The sequence below is a fragment of the Xyrauchen texanus genome, chromosome 2 (assembly GCF_025860055.1).
Source record: "Xyrauchen texanus isolate HMW12.3.18 chromosome 2, RBS_HiC_50CHRs, whole genome shotgun sequence".
Classification (NCBI taxonomy): Eukaryota; Metazoa; Chordata; class Actinopteri; order Cypriniformes; family Catostomidae; genus Xyrauchen; species Xyrauchen texanus.
Window position 1 is genome coordinate 15,162,699 of NC_068277.1, and position 19,013 is coordinate 15,181,711.

The window sequence follows — 19,013 nt, forward strand, 5'->3', positions numbered from 1 at the left end:
CAAACTTTTGAACAGGATGTTTTGTGTAAATTACAATAATTTTTTTTGTAATGTAACCTTTGAAGGGAAGTACTTCAAAAAATATCTAATCTTTTATCTCTTATATTTGCATACATTCTGAAAGGTGTTTGAAAACGTATAGGTCTGATAATCATGCAAACGTCTGCAATATATAGTTTGTGAAAATGTATATTTTATTTTATATTTTGTTTTTCACTATTTAACCAAATTGTAGCATTTTTTTAATTAATAAATTACACTTAGCCTTTTTTATCCATATCATTTCATATTGCATGTGTAATTATGAGTACAATTGTCATGTCAGGCACACGTTTTAACACAAAATTCACAACTTTGGAACTTCAAATTGAAAATATAATCCCCACATCTCAACATTTAAAGGAATGTTCTGGGTTCAAGTCAAGTTAAGTTCAATCAACAGCATTTGTGGCATAATGTTGATTATCACAAAAATGAATTTCGACTCATCTCTCCTTAAAAAAAAAAAAAAAATCTAGGTTAGAGTGAGGCACTTACAATGGATTTCTTCTGATTGGTTCTATGATGCTTGCTGTAGGAAACATCATTACACCAGTAGATGGCAGCCAAAAAGTTTATTTTTGAGCATTACGAGTGAGGCATATCATTCACTAAACAGATTAGTTCAAAAATTAAAAAATGTGCACGGTCGAAACATGTCTTGTGGCACTTTATCAAAATGTGCATGTCTACATATCAACTAAGAGACTCGCAAAATGCCAACATTCATTTAGTTTATTCATGAATGTCTCATTCAGTGCCACACCAAGTCTACTTCAGACTCAAAACACCAACTGTTTGTTCAGTATGTCCAAGCAATGATGTGCATTTTCACATATCAATCTGTAATGCTATTTGCTCTTGCTAGTCACTCTTTACGAGTGAGAGACTTCAATGAACAGAAAAGTACAGGTGCATAGAATTGCATGGAACAAGAATGATTCATTTAAAACAATTAAAAAAAACGCAGATGTGTTTATGACCAATACACCTCTAATCTAGGGGCTGGGATTGTAATAACAGGATGTGCTGTTTACCTCCTAGCATTCATAAGTGATTAAAGTTCACTTTCTTCCTCTTCCTTATGCAGAGTGTAACCCAGGGTTCTACTTGTACCAGAAGGGCTGCGTGCGAGACTGTCCAGCCGGTTTCACCCCAGGCACTCGTTCCACCTTCCCTCCCAACAACGAGGTGTTTTCTGTCCCACACCCCGCCTGCCTGCCCTGCAACGCTATGTGCCTCACCTGCAGAGCTACGGGACCTCAGGACTGCCTCTCCTGCCCCCCTCACAGCCATCTGGACTCTGTCACCGGCACCTGTCTGCACCAGAACCAGATCCAGCGAGAGTCTCCAGACGGATTGTTTCAGTCGCAAGGTGTCGGATCGTCCAGGAACCTCCACCGAGACCTCTCCTCTCACCTGCCAGTTACCGTGGCAGTACTCAGCTGTGCCTTCATCATGGCTACGTTCGTGGGTGTGTTTGGCTTGCTGCAGCTACGTACCCGCAACCAGAACAAACTGCAATCTGCGGAGGCGGGGCCAGGCTCCGGCTTACTGGTGGGGTTTGGCTTAAACCGCACTGCAGTCGCCTACAAGGGCATCCCCAGCGTTTGGCGGGAGGACGAGGCCAATTCGGAGTCAGAGAACGAGGAGTTTGATATCCACAACGAGAGGACTGCCTTCATTAAAACACAAAGTGCTCTTTAACCCCTTGTCGCCCATGTCCTTCCCTTTCTAGTCTCTTCTGCACTGTTGTCTATTTTCGTGGCCACTGGTGTGTTTTCCTTACGGGGTTCATCTGAACATCTCACTTTCTCAGTTCCCTCCGTTTTTATCTTGAGGGTTTTCTGTTTTTTTCATCTCTTTCAGTTATGAACCATGGGTGTTTGACCTCTTGGTGCCTCTACGTGGAAAGCTTCTTATCATAAGTGATGAGGTTGTGTCGATTGTCGCAGTTTATAAGCAGGGCTGTTCTGAAACTACAATAAACACCTGATTATTGTTTATTCTATTCCTCTTTTGTGTTAGTTTCTCCCCGAATGCCTAGTTTTTAAGAAACAAGGAGTGAAAAGTTTGCATGTGAGAAACACAGCTTTTCTTAGATTGAGTGAAACAACATTTATATAAAGTCAGTCCATTTGGCAGCAATTTAACATGCGGTTGGATTCACTTGCTTTGCAGGGAGCCTTTTAGAAGAACATATCACTATTTTTACATGTTTAGGATCTGGAGAGGAGGCCATTTTTTTATACATGCACTCATTTTTAGCGCTCCCTTCTTCCTCTAGAGCATCTACATTGCTGAATTTGTGCTGTTTTGTCATTCTGCTGACAGTTCAAGGAATAGTTAAACCCAAAATTAAAATTGTCATGTGCTCACCCTCATGTCGTTCCACACCCTTATGATTTTCTTTCATCTATAGAACACAAAAGATCATATATTGCAGAATGTTCACTGTGCTCTTTTGCATAATGGGTATGGTGTCTGTCTAGCTCCAAGTGATTAAAATACACCATAAAAGAATCAGAATAGTCCATACCACTCATACACTTCTGAAGCCACTTGCTAGTGTTGTGTGAGGAACAGAATTAAATTGAAATAGTTATGCACTCTCCTCCTCAAACTTGGCTCTCAAATCTCCTTCAATTCCAGTGTGACGCATAAAGACACGCCACGGCAGGTTTGTCATCAGTGGAGATGCCAAAACCAATGTCGTTTGACAGCTTGTTGACAAATACGTCATATTTGAATAGAACATAAGCATTAATGAGATTTGTGCATGACCGAGGGATTTTCAGGGAAGAACAATATCAGTACATTCTTAACACAAAGAATATTGGAATATATGAAACACCTGGAATATATGTAGCGCACAAGACTTTTATGGTATGTTTACCCTAGTAAAACAGTAAGCAAAAGCATGCACGTCATGTGCCGAAATTGCCCAGTGTAGGTGCTCTATCAAAATGGGGAAAACAGCTTCAAAAGAAAAAGTTGGCTCACTCAAATCGTGGTCTGATGAAAAGTTGGTTGGCTCAAAACATCACTAAGGTGACAATATATTAAATGTCTATTTTTGGACCTGTGGTGAAACATTTGAAGACATTTAGCCATAGCAGCCTATTTAAATTTTTTTAAAGTATCCACCTTTTCCTTGAACGTGGACGTGTTCCACAATTCGCCTGTTTTCATTTTCCAGTTTCCAGTGTTTTCACCTGCATCTGCGTATATTCTTAGTTCTTAATCGGTCAAGTATAAAATTTTTAGAAATTGTCAAAAAAATACGTGCCTCTATAGTGCCCATTCTTTAGAGTCGGGATGTTTCGGGGTTTTTTTTTACACTGCCTCAGCAGATTATGTAGACGACATGAAGCGATGGTCCGAGGTTAGTTACATTGATATCATTAACTACTTTGACAGCCAACAACTGCACAAGTTGAGCTTGAAATTCACTTTTACTCCAAATAACACTTAAATGGTTTGTGTTCTCTGTGTGGATTGCTCGTTTTGGTTAGTTTTACATTGTGTCTTGAGACCAGAAACAGAAAACAGGCAATTAGAATCATCGTGATGCCGTCCAGTGGTTACTCAGGAAAATGGTGTTCAACAATAGAGGGTCATATGGGTTTGGTATGACATGATGGCTGAACTAGTCCCTTAAAATTGCAGTAACCTTGAGCTCTCTCTTAGACATTATATAGGGGAGATATGATGCTATGATCTCTGCCAGCCTCTCCGAGCCAGCTCAGCAACATTGAACTCTTTTGTAATTCTGTTCTCCAATCGTGGATTTAAAACACTACACAAGATCTCTGCCAATGGCCCTTCGTAAAAAGGACATGGCTTCCTTTTTCATGTTTGTAGTGATTATCCATTTAGTAAATACAGTGATCTTGGAGGTTTTCTTCTGCACAGTATGGGTGTCTTTTATAAAGGAAAGTAATCAGAGAAAGGCTTAAATGACCTCTCTCCAAGAGCAGCTATTGGATAAAAGTGAATTTATAAAAGGGTTGACTCTTTTTCAGTTTTGACTGCTAAACAGTCATTCCATCAGGTCATTTTGTTTTTACTACGGTTTATAATTAATAGTACGCTTGGCCCTGTCAGCTCATCAGCGACCTGAATATAGTACTGTTATTTTTCTATTCTGAATCGCATATTCATGATCTACATATTGCTCTCATGCAGTAACTTTAATAAGTGACAATTGAAAAAGATGTGATACATTGAATGTTTGCAATGGAGACCCAAAGTGTGATGTGAAGTTTGCATTATTAGGTGGTCAGCCTTTCCAAAAATAAAACTTCTCATAGCTGCACACAACAAGAGACAAAACGGTGGCCAGTCATAAAACACTCACTTACTACTAATATTTGCAGCCTTGTAAAACTTTAGCACACTGTCATTCATGTAGGGTAACCAAGTTGAAGCATCTGCACAGCTCATTTACTTTATTTCAAGATGCGCTCTTCATCAATGCCCTTTTGCAGTGCAAGGGCTGTAGACAAACAGAACAAATTTATTTACATCACCCTGGAGTTTAAGGGACATTAAAAATTTGAGACTTCAGTAAAATGTTTTGTGGGTCTGGTACTCCTTGTTCCTAAATCATAGTTAAAGACAGATTTAAGGGTTTAAAACATGTTAGATTTACCCACAAGATTTTCCATCCCTCTCTCTCTTCTAGAGGTTATCTAGAGTCAAAACGTTTGGCTGAATATTTCTTACTGAAAATAAATACAATTTGCACCATTTAATAGATTAATAAAAGTCATTGAACTGAAAGGCAAAAACTGTCCCAATCTCCATACATGGTTATATACGTAACTGTATATACATTGGAAATTTGGTTAAATCCGCATGTCTTGGAAGGACTTCCTCTTCCATCGTTTGCAATGTTTTTAGTGAAACTGTAATCTTGATCACATTAAACTATATCACGACCCTACAGTGCTGATTTGGTATTACAGCTGTCTTTTCAAGAGCTTCAAAATTTGCAAAGGCATGACCAAAGACCACATAATAAAAATCTGCTTGGCCTAGAGTGATATAATCATTACATAACATAATCATTAAAACACTCATTGAGTAAAATAATTAATAAAGTTTGGTGTTCTTTTCATCTTTCGCTTTTATTTTGAGCTTTGTTGCCATTTATGTTGGGTTACTGTGTTTTTTTTTTTTTGTTTGTTTTTTTTGGAAGGGGGTGGTGAATCTCTGACACTTTAAATAAAAGTGATTGTGGTCAAAGCACTGGTGTCATAGCAACAGTTTTTACGCAATATGGTTTTACCTTGTTGCAGTGATTCCACTGTGCTTTATGGGCTTGAATGTCTACTTTTGTTTGTGTTCAGGCTTTGCAGAACTTCCCTAAACCTTTTGGTCATAGGATTTTATCATCACCTTTTTTTTTTTAATAGTCAACTGATGCATGTAGATCCCCAAGTAAAAAACACCAACCATTTGTATGACTACCTGAGACAGGACAACTACATATATAAAAAATAAGGCCTATTTTTGTACAATATAAAGTGCATTGTCATTTACAAGTAATTTAAAGATTATTTTGCTCTGTTTATCTTCTTTTATTTAATTGATGTCAATATGCGAATTATAGATTATACAAAAAATAAAGATCTATGCAAACTTCAACATTTGGCTTTGCGGTATCTTTTTTTTGTGGTGGTGGTTTTTAATACATCTATCAATTATGTCTACAATCATTATCTCACCTCAATTTTTTTTTTTTTCAAACATGCTTTGGAAATTCAAGTTTGAGTTCAAATTAGGGTTTTTGTAGATGACTAAACTGAGATGCCTTTGAACAATGCACACTACTTTTAAAAAGGTGTTTTGACTCTGTTCTGCTAACAGAGTGGTCTAGCATCCTGTTGCGGTTGAAGTGTTGCTTGCATTGACTTCGCAACATTTATGTGACTGTCAGTAACATAAAAGAAGAGTCAGTAAGAAATTGTTATCATTTAGCTACTATAACTAGTCAGTTTGTAGACATGGTTTCACAAAAAGATCTATTTCTACATTAATCAAATTTCAGTTTTCAGTTCTCTTTTTGACACTCATTAAATTCAGATTACATTTTGACCCTCAAGACACAATAAAATTATATTTTGATTTGTACAATAGAAAATGCTTTACTATGAGAATAAAAAAAAAGCAATATCTTGAAGTGTAACTGAAAAAACATAATGAAACTGAGAATGAGGAATTAAAGAAACGGCACGTTTTGCAACAAAAGTGGACTTCCCGAGGACATTATTCTGTTTGTACAATGTTACAGTGCATGTGTTTAACACTGTGAATCATTATCCCTCATGCTAAGACATTATGACATGATATGACAGTGGTTTATCTCCATCTGAGCAAATTCTTCAACATGATGCCAAAGGGTGGCATCTCTCTCTCTCTCTCTGCTATTCAATTCATAATATGTTTGCATTTAGGTATTTATGTTTCGAGCCGTTAGGGAAGAGATTATTGATCAAACAAATGTATATGTGCTGAACATAAAATAATGCATGTTACAAAACTATGTGACAAAACATGCCAAATTTTGCCAGATTAACCTAAATAATTTGCCGTTTACTTTAATGTCCCTTTAATATAAATTTGAGGGTTTACAGGAAAGAATATGATGAAACAGACTGAAATTCCAGTAAAAATGCATGAAAGTGAAACCACTTATAAATTGGAACTACACAGCTATATTATGATTTTACGGTAAATAGTTTTAAACGGTTTATCTACAGCTTTAAAAATATATTATATATATATATATATATATATATATATATATATATATATATATATATATATATATATATATATACACACACACACACACACACACACAAGGATTCAGTCAAACTTACAATGTCTTCTACTAGCAATCACAAGATGAAAGGTTTCAGCATTGTATTTGAGTGTGTTGTTAAGAATTAATCAGTGTTGAGTTTAATCTGATTTCAAAGTAATTACTGTATTTCACCTACTTTTTGTTATAATAGTAGTGTAGGATAATGCATTACATATTACATTCTTGTAATCAGATTACAGTTACTGACTTTCTATTAAGGTAATTTACTTTTAAAGGAATAGTTCACAGATAAATGAAAATTCTCTCATAATTTACTCACGCTCATGCCATTCCAGATGTGTATGACTTCCTTCTACTGAACACAAATGAAGATTTTTAGAAGAATGTCTTCAGTGCAAGTGAATGGTGGACCGAATTTTGAAGCTCCAAAATGAATATGATGGCAGCATAAAAGTAATCTATTAGACTACAGTGGTTAAATCAATGTCTTCAGAAGCGATATGATAGGTGTGGGTGTGAAACAGGTCAACATTTAACTCCTTTGGTATAAATGTGAAAGTGGAGATTGATAGTAAAAAGGACTGGAATATTGATCTGTTTCTCACCCACACCTATAATACCGTGTCTGAAGGCATGGATTAAACCACTGGAGTCTTATGGATTACTTTTATGATGCTTTTATATGCTTTATGGAGCTTCAAAGTTCTGTCCAACAGAGCTGAGATAATCTTAATTTTTGTTCAGTAAGGAAGTCATGCACATCTGTGATGGCATGAGGTTGCGTAAATGATGACATAATTTTCATTTTTGGGTGAACTATCCCTTTAAATGTAAATTACCTTGATTGAAAGTGAGTAATGCATTATCCTACATTATTATAAAAAGTAGGTGAAATACCTTAACTAATTAGGCTACTTTGAAATGAGATTATACCCAATACTGGTTAATTCTTAACTAGAATGCTGAAACCTTTCATCTTGTGATTTGCTTGTAGAAAGCATTTTAAGGTTTACTGAATTCTTTTGTATATTTTTTAAGCTGTATTTAAACCCTTTAAAGTGACATTTACTGTAAAATTCTAATATAGCTGTGCAGTTAGAATTGATAAGTGGTTCCACTGTTTTCATGTGTTTTTACTGGAGTTTCAAAATGCACATACAGAGCTGAGATATTCTTCTACACATCTTAATTTGTGTTCTGCTGAAGAAAGTAAATCATGCACATCTGGGATGGCATGTGGGTGAGTAAATGATGACAGAATTTTCATTTTTGGGTGAACCATTCCTTTAAATACATAACTCACACATATTTCTAAAATGACATTTATTTATACCCTAAAAAAAAATGTCAAAATATGAATTATGTGACCGCTGAAGGGTTGGCCTACATAGCAATGTAGCCACAATGTGGAAATATACTGTTGACCTTATTTTGAATTGGTTGAGCAGAAAAAGTGTCTATGAAGTGTTTTAGAAACATCCAATTCAAGTGATTTTATAGTAACAAGATTACTTTTAAATGAAGATATTGATAAAGTAATCTGATTACAATTTTAGAGTACAGTAATTAGTACTTTGTAGTGGATGATCCTATATTTTACTTATTTATAACTTAATTTACTTGATTTACTTGATTATAACATTAGCCTAGACAGCGTAGCCTAGCTACGGTCACCATTTTAGAATTGTTAGCCACTAACATAGCATTAAAAACATTACATAAATTATTAAATGAATTGTCCAGAACGGTTTCCAAATGTCTCATTATTTTATACAGTCATGGTGTACTATTAAAAAAATATATATTAATACGAATGTAGATTTATTTATTTTTTTAACATCTTTTAAATATAAAAACTGGAGCATGACAGATTGTTTAGGTATTAAAGTGTAGTAGCTACAGGTTTATAGCTATTGAATGCATTGGGTCCTCCTCCTCCTGCTCTATCGTCTCTGCTTTATCATGTCTTCCTGGTTTCAGCTCGACTGCCGCGGCTGTCAAAACAAGAGTCTGTGTGTCGTTCAGCTCATCGTTTCAGCCGGTTTCAACGCACTCTATTCTGTTTGTCGCGTTATTATAATGGATATTTACCGCTTTCGACCTTACTGAAAGAAGACATTTTGCTGCGCCAGACAAATTTGAGGTGAGAATTGACAGAATTTCAATTCCTGACAACACATTGCCTTTACCTCAAATATATATGAATCCCTAATAGTGTTATCTAGAGATGTATTTGTTTATAGTTATTTTAGAATGTTACGACAATTCGAATAGCATGCTGATAATTCTAATGTGTATTACAATTGCACTATGTTTGTGTATGTGTTTATCTATGTATGTGTGTGTCTGTGTGTGTATGTACGTAGGTGTATAATACTTTTTTATTATTATATATATCTTGCTGCTGTTTTTTATTGTTGTGAACTAGAAGCTCCTGTCACCAAGACAAATTAATTGTATGTTTAAGCATACTTGGCAATAAAGCTGATTCTGATTAGTGTTTTTCACCCAAAATGTAATAATAGGCTAATTAGAATGTTTTCCACTCAAAGGGAATAATGAATCACCATCTGGTCAAAATGTGCTTTGGATTTCACTAAAAGAAAATATTCATTGGGAAAAGGCACATCTTACAAATCATACAAAATCACATCCCCAATAAAGTAAGAGAAGTACACATTAAAATCATACACAAAATGTATCCTAATAATAATTTCATTTCAAAATTTGGGAATGATAATTTGAATTACAACTACTTCGTAAAGTGATTTTTTTTAGTCAGCAGACCATCTTTTCTTTAAATATCCCCACACTTCAAAGTATTGGGTTGACTTAACTAGATTTTTTGTAATTGAGTGACATGTAGAAAATATTCTCTCTGATGTCATATTGCATCTCCTTCAGACAATAATGAAGTCAGAAGTATCTTTTGCATGGCTGTATTCAGTTATTCTATTAAATCAGGGGTGGGGAAACTATGGCTCAAATCAGTCATGATTGTTTAAAACTTTTTAGAGGCAATTTTCCTGCAGAAAGTGTGGGTGCGAATGCAAAGCTTGAAGTCAATATTATATTTCCAAATATTAATGCGTTACCAAAACGCCATACAAACACAAATTTGATAAGAACACACATTTGGCAGCATTTATTGGGTTTATTTATTATGATTATTATTATAATTATCTTTAAATTTATAATTATCTTTAGTTTTTTAATATGTAGGTTATTTGTAATTTCTCACCTGGTGTTCTTGACAAATGCTTGCATGATTACAAGTTGGAGAGGTGTAAAAATGTTATTTTATTGAAAAACTTGTTTTTGAAAATAGTAAATTATTTGTTTGTGCTATGCCTCTTTCGAAACAAATGCATCAACCAAAATTGAAATAATTGGCTCCTTTGTGAAAAAAGATTCCCGACCCCTGTATTAAATTATAATGTTACTATTTTCAGAGACAGGGGATTATATATATATATATAATTTTTGTCTTCTTCACATTTTTGACTTCTTGAGATATCACCCTGGGATGCTTCTTAAACAGTATTGAAGGTGTTCCTATCTATATGCTGGGCACTTATTGTCTTCTTTTCTTTATTATTTGGTCCAAGTCATCAATTTGAAAAAAAAAAAAAAATATATATATATATATATATATATATATATATATATATATATATATATATATATTTAATGACATTTTAGTTTTATAATGAAATAAATTAATATGGTGGCACATAATTGTTTTTTGTCTACAAAACTAATTGCAAAAATTTAAGCATACTCCTTAAGATCAAAAGATTTTTAACTTTTAAAAATTAAAAATGTTTTTTTTTTTTACTTTTTTTTTTAAAGATTCTTGGCACCCTTGGTAAATATGTGCAAAGAAGGCTGTGAAAATCTTTCTGAAATCTTTTGATCTTTCATTAAAAAAAATCACAATAATCAAACCTTTAATTGAAGTAAAACAATTGAAACAGGGGAAATATCTAATTATTAAATAAATATTTATGGCCATAACTATTGGCACCCTTTTATTCAATACTTTTTGCAATAATTTATAGTAAAAAATGAATTAAATATTGATCTGTTTCTCACCCAACCTACCATATCTCTTCTGAAGACATGGATTAAGCCACTGGAGGCACATGGATTAGGCTACTTTTATGCTGATTTATGTGATTTTTGGAGCTTCAAAATGTTGGTACCCATTCACTTGCATTGTATGGACCAAAACAGCTGAGATATTCTTCTGAAAATCTTAATTTGTGTTCTGCTGAAGAAAATCATACACATCTGGGATGGCATAAGGGTGACTAAATGTTGAGATAATTTACATTTCTGTGTGAATTATTCCTTTAAAGCCCAATGTGGCTTTACCAAAATGACACGCCAAGTGACCCTGCTTTTTTAGTGTTTTTGTTTTTTTGCATTCCTTTCATCGTTTTGAACATGTTTTATGCGCAACAGTAACTCTCTCAGCCGCCATTAAGGGAAATTTAGACCCTACACATAAACTGATTTGAATGAAATTGTTTCATACATTCATTCATCTTTTCATTTCTGTAATCATGTCGCCCTTTTATTATTTTTTTAAAATCAGATTCGTGTAGTGTTTACAGTATCATAGAAGTGATGCATTTTAAAAGTTGTCAATCACAAACACCTATAAAATACCTATATTTTTTTTTATTCTTTGGGCCATAAAAGGGAATGTAAATTACGGAATGTGTGGAACATTTATAAATTGCAGCATAGTTTTTATTATAAAGGGTCATAGATTTTTTTTAACTCTTTTAATCTAACTTGAGTAGTTTTTAGGACAGCTTCTTTTACTCTACTCAAGCTACATTCTTTAAGAAGTAACAGTACTTTTACTTGAGTATTATTTTGCAGTACTCTTTCCACCCCTGCCCACTTTGATTGATGATTAAGGGAATTTGGCCTGTGTGTTACCTCAATTTTATACCCATGTGAAACAGGAAGTCATGGCTGAACAGTTTCATGTTCCTAGTCACCCAGGTGCACTAAAAAATTTAAATATGAATGGGAATATACTTCAGATATATTTTACTCATAAGAATTTCTAGGGGAGCCAATAATTGTTGCCAACATGTTTTGGAGTACATTGAGTTGTTTTACTTAAATGAAAGGTTAGATTTAGGATAAACAATGTAGATTTTTTTTTTCCCACAGCCTTCTTTGCTCATATTTAACAAGGGTGCCTACTTTTTGGACACTACTGTATATATATATTTCCTTTTCTTGCAGTGTGGAGTTTGTCAATGTTTTTTGTACTGCTGTATAATCTGTACTGGTCATATAATAAATTGCAAATCATTAACTTTGGGGAAATTTCACAATATTTCCTTCTGACTTCGTGTTACAGTAGAGCTGTTTGCTATCAATTACCTCTCACATTTCAGAGACTTTTGTAATATGAGAAGTTGTCAGTATAGACAGCATCCCTTTTTGGCCCGCATTGCCCCTGGGGAAGTGAAAGTAACAGAAAACTCCCACTTCGTTGGAAAAAGAAACACACTTCACACTGAAGTGTTTAAAAGAAATCTGTAATATTGGTCATATTTTGGTTGATTTTGTTTGTGGTGTTCAATACAATACTAAACAGAAAGTTTACTGTACAAACAAACTTTTTTTTTTTTTTTTATCGATTGATACACAAAGTAGGGCATACAAGAGAGAGTTCACCCAATAAATAAATAAATAAATTGAAGATTATAGATTTCTTTTATGCAGCTTTTGTGTGCTTTTTGAACTTGAAAAGTTCTGGTACACATTCACATGCGTAGTATGGAACTGCAGAGCTGAAATATTCTTCTGAAAATATTAATTTGTGTTCAGCAGAAGAAAGAATGTTATACACATCTTGGATGGATTTAGAGTAAGTAAATGATGAGAGAATATTCATTTGTGCGTTAACTATCCCTTTAAGACTTTTTTTAAGTTCTTGGTCATGACATTACTACCTATTTGCAAGTGCCCCAGCTAACCATTCTTCACATTTTAAAAGTCAGAAAGCTGCTTGATTTGTCCAGTAATAATGAGGATATGTCTACTCTGTCTATCTTCCCCAGACTGTTGTATTGTGCTGCAGGTATGAGCTTTGCAGAGGATTTGTGGTGCCCTCAGGGTCACACAGCCTTAATGAAGCTCCAGGACTCTGAGCTGCGATTGATGGAGGTTATGAAGAAATGGATGACGCAGAGGGCCAAGAGCGATCGTGAGTTCTCCATGCAACTTCATCAGATGTCGGCATTGGTGGAGAAGCAGGAGGGGTCTCAACCTGGAGGAGGTCTGGACTACATCAGCCAGCTCAATAAGGTGATGTTTCTTTAGCAATAAGCTCATAGTTTCAGAATGTACTGTATGGGCATTATGTAACCAAGTAGTTTTTAGATCAGTTAATTAATTATTCAAGCCCAGTCCATGCTGGCATCTTCCGCTTTGAAAAGTTCAGTAAAATTGACTTTAAACTTTAAATTTACTTTTTTTCAGTGTAGAGGTAGACTGATATATCTACCTCTACATTCTATAAATCAATTTCTAAAAACTATGGGCCTATTAATTGTTATCTGCCTTTCCATCACTTTAGTTATCAGAATCGGCTAAATCCACAATCGGTCAACTTCTAGTCCAAAAACTTTTTAATCTCAATTTTTTAATCAAACTCCTTTTTGTGAAATATTTTGCTTGAAAAGTGTGCTTTTGCTATCTTTCTTTACCATAAATGACCCTTGTGTTTATATATTGTTATCTAATGACATGCAGACATTTCTTGGCATGCAGATACTTTTTGGGGCCACTTTATCTACAATGTGGTGGATTCAAGCACTGCCTCTAGTCTTTGTCACTACATTCCATATAATATAGGGACTATTTTTATATTTTTGTCCCTTTTAATTTGTGAAGAGCCAAAAGGAATTGAAAAGCCTCTGTCCCTGGTGAAGATAACTGCAATGTAACATTAACAGAATCCAAAACATTGTTCCCCTAACACGTGCTCTGATATTCTGGAGTTTCCCAGATGCTTTCCAACTGTATTTAGACATTACAAAGGTGAAATCACTCACAAGGAGAAATCATAGTTCAGGTGTCACCCTAAAAAAAAAATTTACATTTTTTTCATGTAAAATTTTACATTTCTTTTTATTTAACATTTTTGTATGTGAGCACTGAAAAGCAGACAATTACTGTAGCTAAATGGACCACGATATAATAAAGTATAATATGTGTTTAAAGGGATTGTTCAACCAAAAATGGAAATTCTGTCATTATTTTCTCACACACATGTTGTTCCAAACCTTTAGGGCTTTCTTTTTTTGTGGAACACAAAAGCCAGAATGTTAGCCTCAGTCACCATTCACTTTCACTGTATGGAAAAAAGATGCAGTTAAAGTGAATTGTTCCTAACCACTCCTTTTTTATTCTACGCAAGAAAATCATACGGAATAAAAACAATATTACGTTGAGTAAATGATGACAGAATTGTCATTTTTTTCATTAAATGGAATGGACATTGAATGGATTTTCTCTTTTACAGTCGTGGAATGTGATGGTCAGTCAGACAGAGAGCCTCAGTCGAATCCTACGAAAACATTCAGAGGACCTGATGGTGGGTCCCCTCAGCAAACTGTCCCTCCTCATCCGGGACAAACAGCAGCTTAGGAAGACGTATGGAGAACAGTGGAACCTTCTCAAACAGGAGCTGTGCAGGGTCAGCGCTACACGCTAACACACAATCCACGTTCATTGCTACTCAGTTTCACTATATCTCACAAAACGTTTTTGCAAACATTTGTAATAACACAAATTAGGAAGTAGAAAATACTTTTTCATTGCACTGTTTCTGTTAAGCTCTTGTGCTATCCAACAAACAGCAACAACACACACTTTGCTTGCTAGTTTTGTCAGTTTGTACTGTATGGTAGAACTAACAGCTGAAACTGAAGGTTTCTGTGGCTGTAATGTGGTGTTCTCAACTTGGTCTTCAAGACCAAGTTTTTACATTGGTTATGAAGTGGCATCCCAACATTACTTTATTTAATGTAGTCAGGGTCATATTTTCTTTTACCATATGTAGAACAACATGTCTTTAATGGGAAGCGTTTCCTCCTACCTTTTAAAAGTTGACAAGCCTATTTATTTTGCAGTTTTGTTTTAATGGAGAAATATAATGATAAAAGGTTTCTGTAAAACCATTGTGTGACTGTAAAGCATTGAAACTAAGGCATGCATCACTATCTACTACTATTGATCATATTTATTTAGGGATGAGGGATTTTAACCCTAAATATGCACATTGGTAACAGTGATGTTAACCTTAGAAGCCATGATTAAAAAAGTTTTCTTTTACTTTTTTTATTGGTTTACCATAGTCACAGAAAAAACTGGCAAACCTCAAGCATTACACAACTACAGAAACTTGCATTTTCAGCTTGAATTTGTCAGCCACATACAATGCGTGTTACTTTTACTGTACAGAATTTTACAGAAACTGTAAGAGCTTTAAAGAAAGCATTGTCTACTTGTCTACTGAATTTTGTTAAAGCATGAATTCACAGAAAAACATACCGACACGCTCACCTCAAAAAACCTACAGGCATGTCTTGCTTTAGGACTTAGGACCAACCATGTTTTTTAAACAAATAAAATGGGTAGAAATGAAAGGAATAGTTCATCCAAAAATTAAAATGATCTCATCTTTGGTTCACTCTCATGCCATTCTAGATGTGTATGACTTTCTTTCTTCTGCAAAACACAAATCAAGACTTTTATAAGAATATCTTAGCTCTGTAGGTCCATACAATGCAAGTGAATGGTGACCAGAACTTTGAAGCTCAATAAAAGCATAAAGGCAGCATAAAAAAGACTCCAGTGGTTTAATCCATGTCTTCTGAAGCGATATGATAGATGTGGGTGAGAAATAGATCTATTATTTAAGTCCTTTTTTACTATCAATTTCCACTTGCACTTTCACTCTCTTTTCTACCTAGAGTTCTTCTTTTTATTTTTGCTGATGTGCTACTGGGCAGGGAGGAGAATGTATAGTAAAAAAAGGACTTACTATTGATCTGTTTCTCACCCACACCTATCATATAGCTTCTGAATATATGGATTTAACCACTGGAGACTATGCATTACCTTTATGCTGCCTTTATATTCCTTTTGGATCTTCTAAGTTCAGATGTGTGGCCACAAGAAAGCCACTTGTTAGTGAAGCTAATTGAAAAACAAAGGACTTCAATTTGCTAGGAGAATAAAGATTGGACTGTGGAGCAATGGAAAAAGGTCATGTGGTCTTATGACTCATATATACCCTATTCCAAATTGATAGGTGCATCAGGGTAAGAAGAGAAGCTCATGAATCTATGCACCTGTCATGCATAGTGCCCACTGTACAAGCCTCTGGAGGCAGTGTTATGATCTAGGGTTGCTTCAATTGGTCAGGTCTAGTTTTAGCAACGTTATGCGGCAATAAAATAAAGTCAGCTGACTACTTGAATGTACTGAATGACCATGTTATCCCATCAATGGATTTTTTTCTTTCCTGACGGCACGGGAATATTCCAGGATGACAATGCCAAGATTCATTGGCCTTAAAATGTGAAAGAGTGGTTCAGGAAGCATGAGGAATCATTTTCACACATGAATTGGCCTCCACAGAGTCCTGACCTTAACCCCATTGAAAGTCTTTGGGATGTGCTAGAGATGACTTAACGGAGTGGTTCGACTCTCCTGTTATCAATACAAGATCTAGGCCAAAAATTAATGGAACTCTGGATGGAAATAAATGTTGTGATGTTGCATAAGGTTCTCGAAACAATGCCACATCGAATGTGCACCGTAATCAAAGCTAAAGATGGTCCAAAAAAATATTAGAGTATGCAACTTTTTTTTTTTTTGGTCAGGCAGTGTATCATAGAGGCTTGGAACAGTAAGCCGCCATCCATTACACCATAGCAACCACTTAGCAATGCCATAGCAACCACTTAGAAAAATTTAAAAATCTAGTGTAATCACAATGTCTAACATCCTGTTTAGAATAATGTACTAAGTGCATGTTTTAATATTTAATGCATTATTATTAGCTGTTTTTGAGGAAGGGAATAAATAAATTTTTGTGTAATATCTGAACTGCCATTGTCATAAAAAGTTTATTACACATTAGCCTAGTGCTGCAACCAATGTAGTCATTACTTCCAGTTGCCATTACTTACTATTGACCTATAGACTTTAAAAACTACTTAAAACTAAATAAAGTACATATCATCTAAAGCAGGTTTATAACGTGTGGGGTTCTTTTTTCTGTAATGAGTGCAGAGTAAATGTCCCTGACATTTTATTGCTCAAGACTGGATTTTGATTTGTTTTTATTTCATGTCCTGTTGTGGAAGGTTAGGTCACCCAAACCGAGTTGGACAGACTCAAGTCCAGTTACAGACAGCTGGTACGGGATGCAGCCCAGGCCAAAAGGAAGTATCAGGAAGCAAACAAAGGTAGAGTGCCTCTCTGATTCTTAGTTCTCTAAAATGCGTTCCTTTCATTTTGACTGCAAAGGCTTTTGTGTATTGTGTACTTAGTTCTTAAAGAGATACAATAAGAGGAACTGTTTAATGTTTAAACACTGTGTGGTGTGTTGATCTTATGTGTGAGCATGGACTTTGTCTTCTTATACAATAGAAGAAAAACCTGCCGACTGAGACTGTGTTTCTAAATTTGTTTAGCACTGACACAAGGACGTAACAAAGCATGAAGTCAAGACCAGGGTTAATGGGATAGTTCCCCTAAAAATGAAATTTCTCTCATCATTTACTTACCATCATGCCATCTCAGATGTGTATTACTTTCTTTCTTATGCTGAACACAAACTCTGTTGGTCCATACAATGCAAGTGAATGGGTACCAAGATTTTGAAGCTCAAAAATAAGCACATCAAAGTAATCCATAAGAGTCCAGTGGTTAAATATATATCTTCTGAAGCTTTATGAGATGTGTGGGTGAGAAACATCAATATTTAAGTTTATAGTACATTTTTACTATAAATTCTCCTCCCTGCCCAGCAGGTTGCGATATGCACGAAGAATGTGTATCAGCAAAATCAAAAGAAGAATGTGAAAGTAGAGATTTATGTTTAAAAAGGACTTACATTGATCTGTTTCTTACCCACACCTATCATATAGCTTGTAAAGATTAATATTTAACCACTGGATTTGAATGGATTACTTTTATGGTTGCTTGAAAAGATGTTTGATGTGCAGCTCTGGGGACATTTGGAAATGACACTAGTGCAATAAATTCGAATTATTTCAAATATTTAAAATTTGTCTTTTACGCCTAGAGCTGTATGTAACATTAGAAATAGTCTTTATTCTTTTTTACAATCCCATCAACATTGCAATATGTTGAAATTAAGTATTAGGGACTTAAAAGGCACTGAATAGTTGAAATGACCCAACAGAAGGTGTTTGGGGGCAGGTTAGTGGTCTTTCTTTTACATTGCACCTGTGTGCTTCTGCATGCGAGGACTTATGTTTGTGGTTTGCCTTTATTTACAGACAAAGAGCGTGAGAAAGCAAAGGAACGCTACATCAAAGCTACTCTGAAGCTGCATGAACATCATAATGAGTATGTGTTATCGGTAAAGGCTGCCCAAGTGCATCACAAACTCCACTATGTCGAAGGTCATCCAGGATTACTGAGAGCACTACAAACGCTGCATGAGGAAATGGTGCTTATTCTGTGAGTTAACAGTACATAAAGCCATATCCTATTTTTGTATACATCATTCATTAATTGTATTTTTGTTTTACCTGGTATATACTAGGTGGTTGCTATGATGTTCTGAGTATTTGCTGGCCCAAGTCAAAAGAGCCCACTCAAGTTTCTGTGATATCTTGTACCTAGATATGGCTTGGGTCCCAACATTAGTGTTAGTCTATAACATTTGTTTTTTGGACTGATTTACCATCTGCCAGGCAAATTTTTTTATTCTAATCACTTAGAAAAGTAGTAGCATGTCTCTCCTCAACAAGCCTCATAATGTATCTATCATAAATAATCATTTGAGATGCTTGCCATAGTTTAATATTTCGGGTTGGGGTTTGTTCAAATTGCTAACCTC

At 35.0% G+C, this 19,013-nt stretch overlaps 2 protein-coding genes across 4 annotated transcripts in view; both read left to right on the top strand.

Annotated features, from left to right (window-relative positions):
• Positions 1 to 5,685, top strand: part of furina (furin (paired basic amino acid cleaving enzyme) a) — a 134,646-nt gene extending 128,961 nt beyond the window's left edge. For both annotated transcript variants that reach the window (XM_052150912.1, XM_052150906.1), the window contains exon 16: positions 1,130 to 5,685. In XM_052150912.1, the coding sequence (XP_052006872.1) occupies positions 1,130 to 1,746 (617 nt within the window). In that variant the 3' untranslated portion in view covers positions 1,747 to 5,685. The remainder of the gene's footprint in view (positions 1 to 1,129) is intronic.
• Positions 5,686 to 8,860: 3,175 nt separating this feature from the next.
• The window catches only part of fes (FES proto-oncogene, tyrosine kinase), a 32,552-nt gene continuing 22,399 nt past the window's right edge, over positions 8,861 to 19,013 (top strand). For both annotated transcript variants that reach the window (XM_052149204.1, XM_052149210.1), the window contains exons 1-5: positions 8,861 to 9,017; positions 12,967 to 13,213; positions 14,433 to 14,606; positions 17,292 to 17,388; positions 18,448 to 18,631. In XM_052149204.1, the coding sequence (XP_052005164.1) occupies positions 12,989 to 13,213; positions 14,433 to 14,606; positions 17,292 to 17,388; positions 18,448 to 18,631 (680 nt within the window). In that variant the 5' untranslated portion in view covers positions 8,861 to 9,017; positions 12,967 to 12,988. The remainder of the gene's footprint in view (positions 9,018 to 12,966; positions 13,214 to 14,432; positions 14,607 to 17,291; positions 17,389 to 18,447; positions 18,632 to 19,013) is intronic.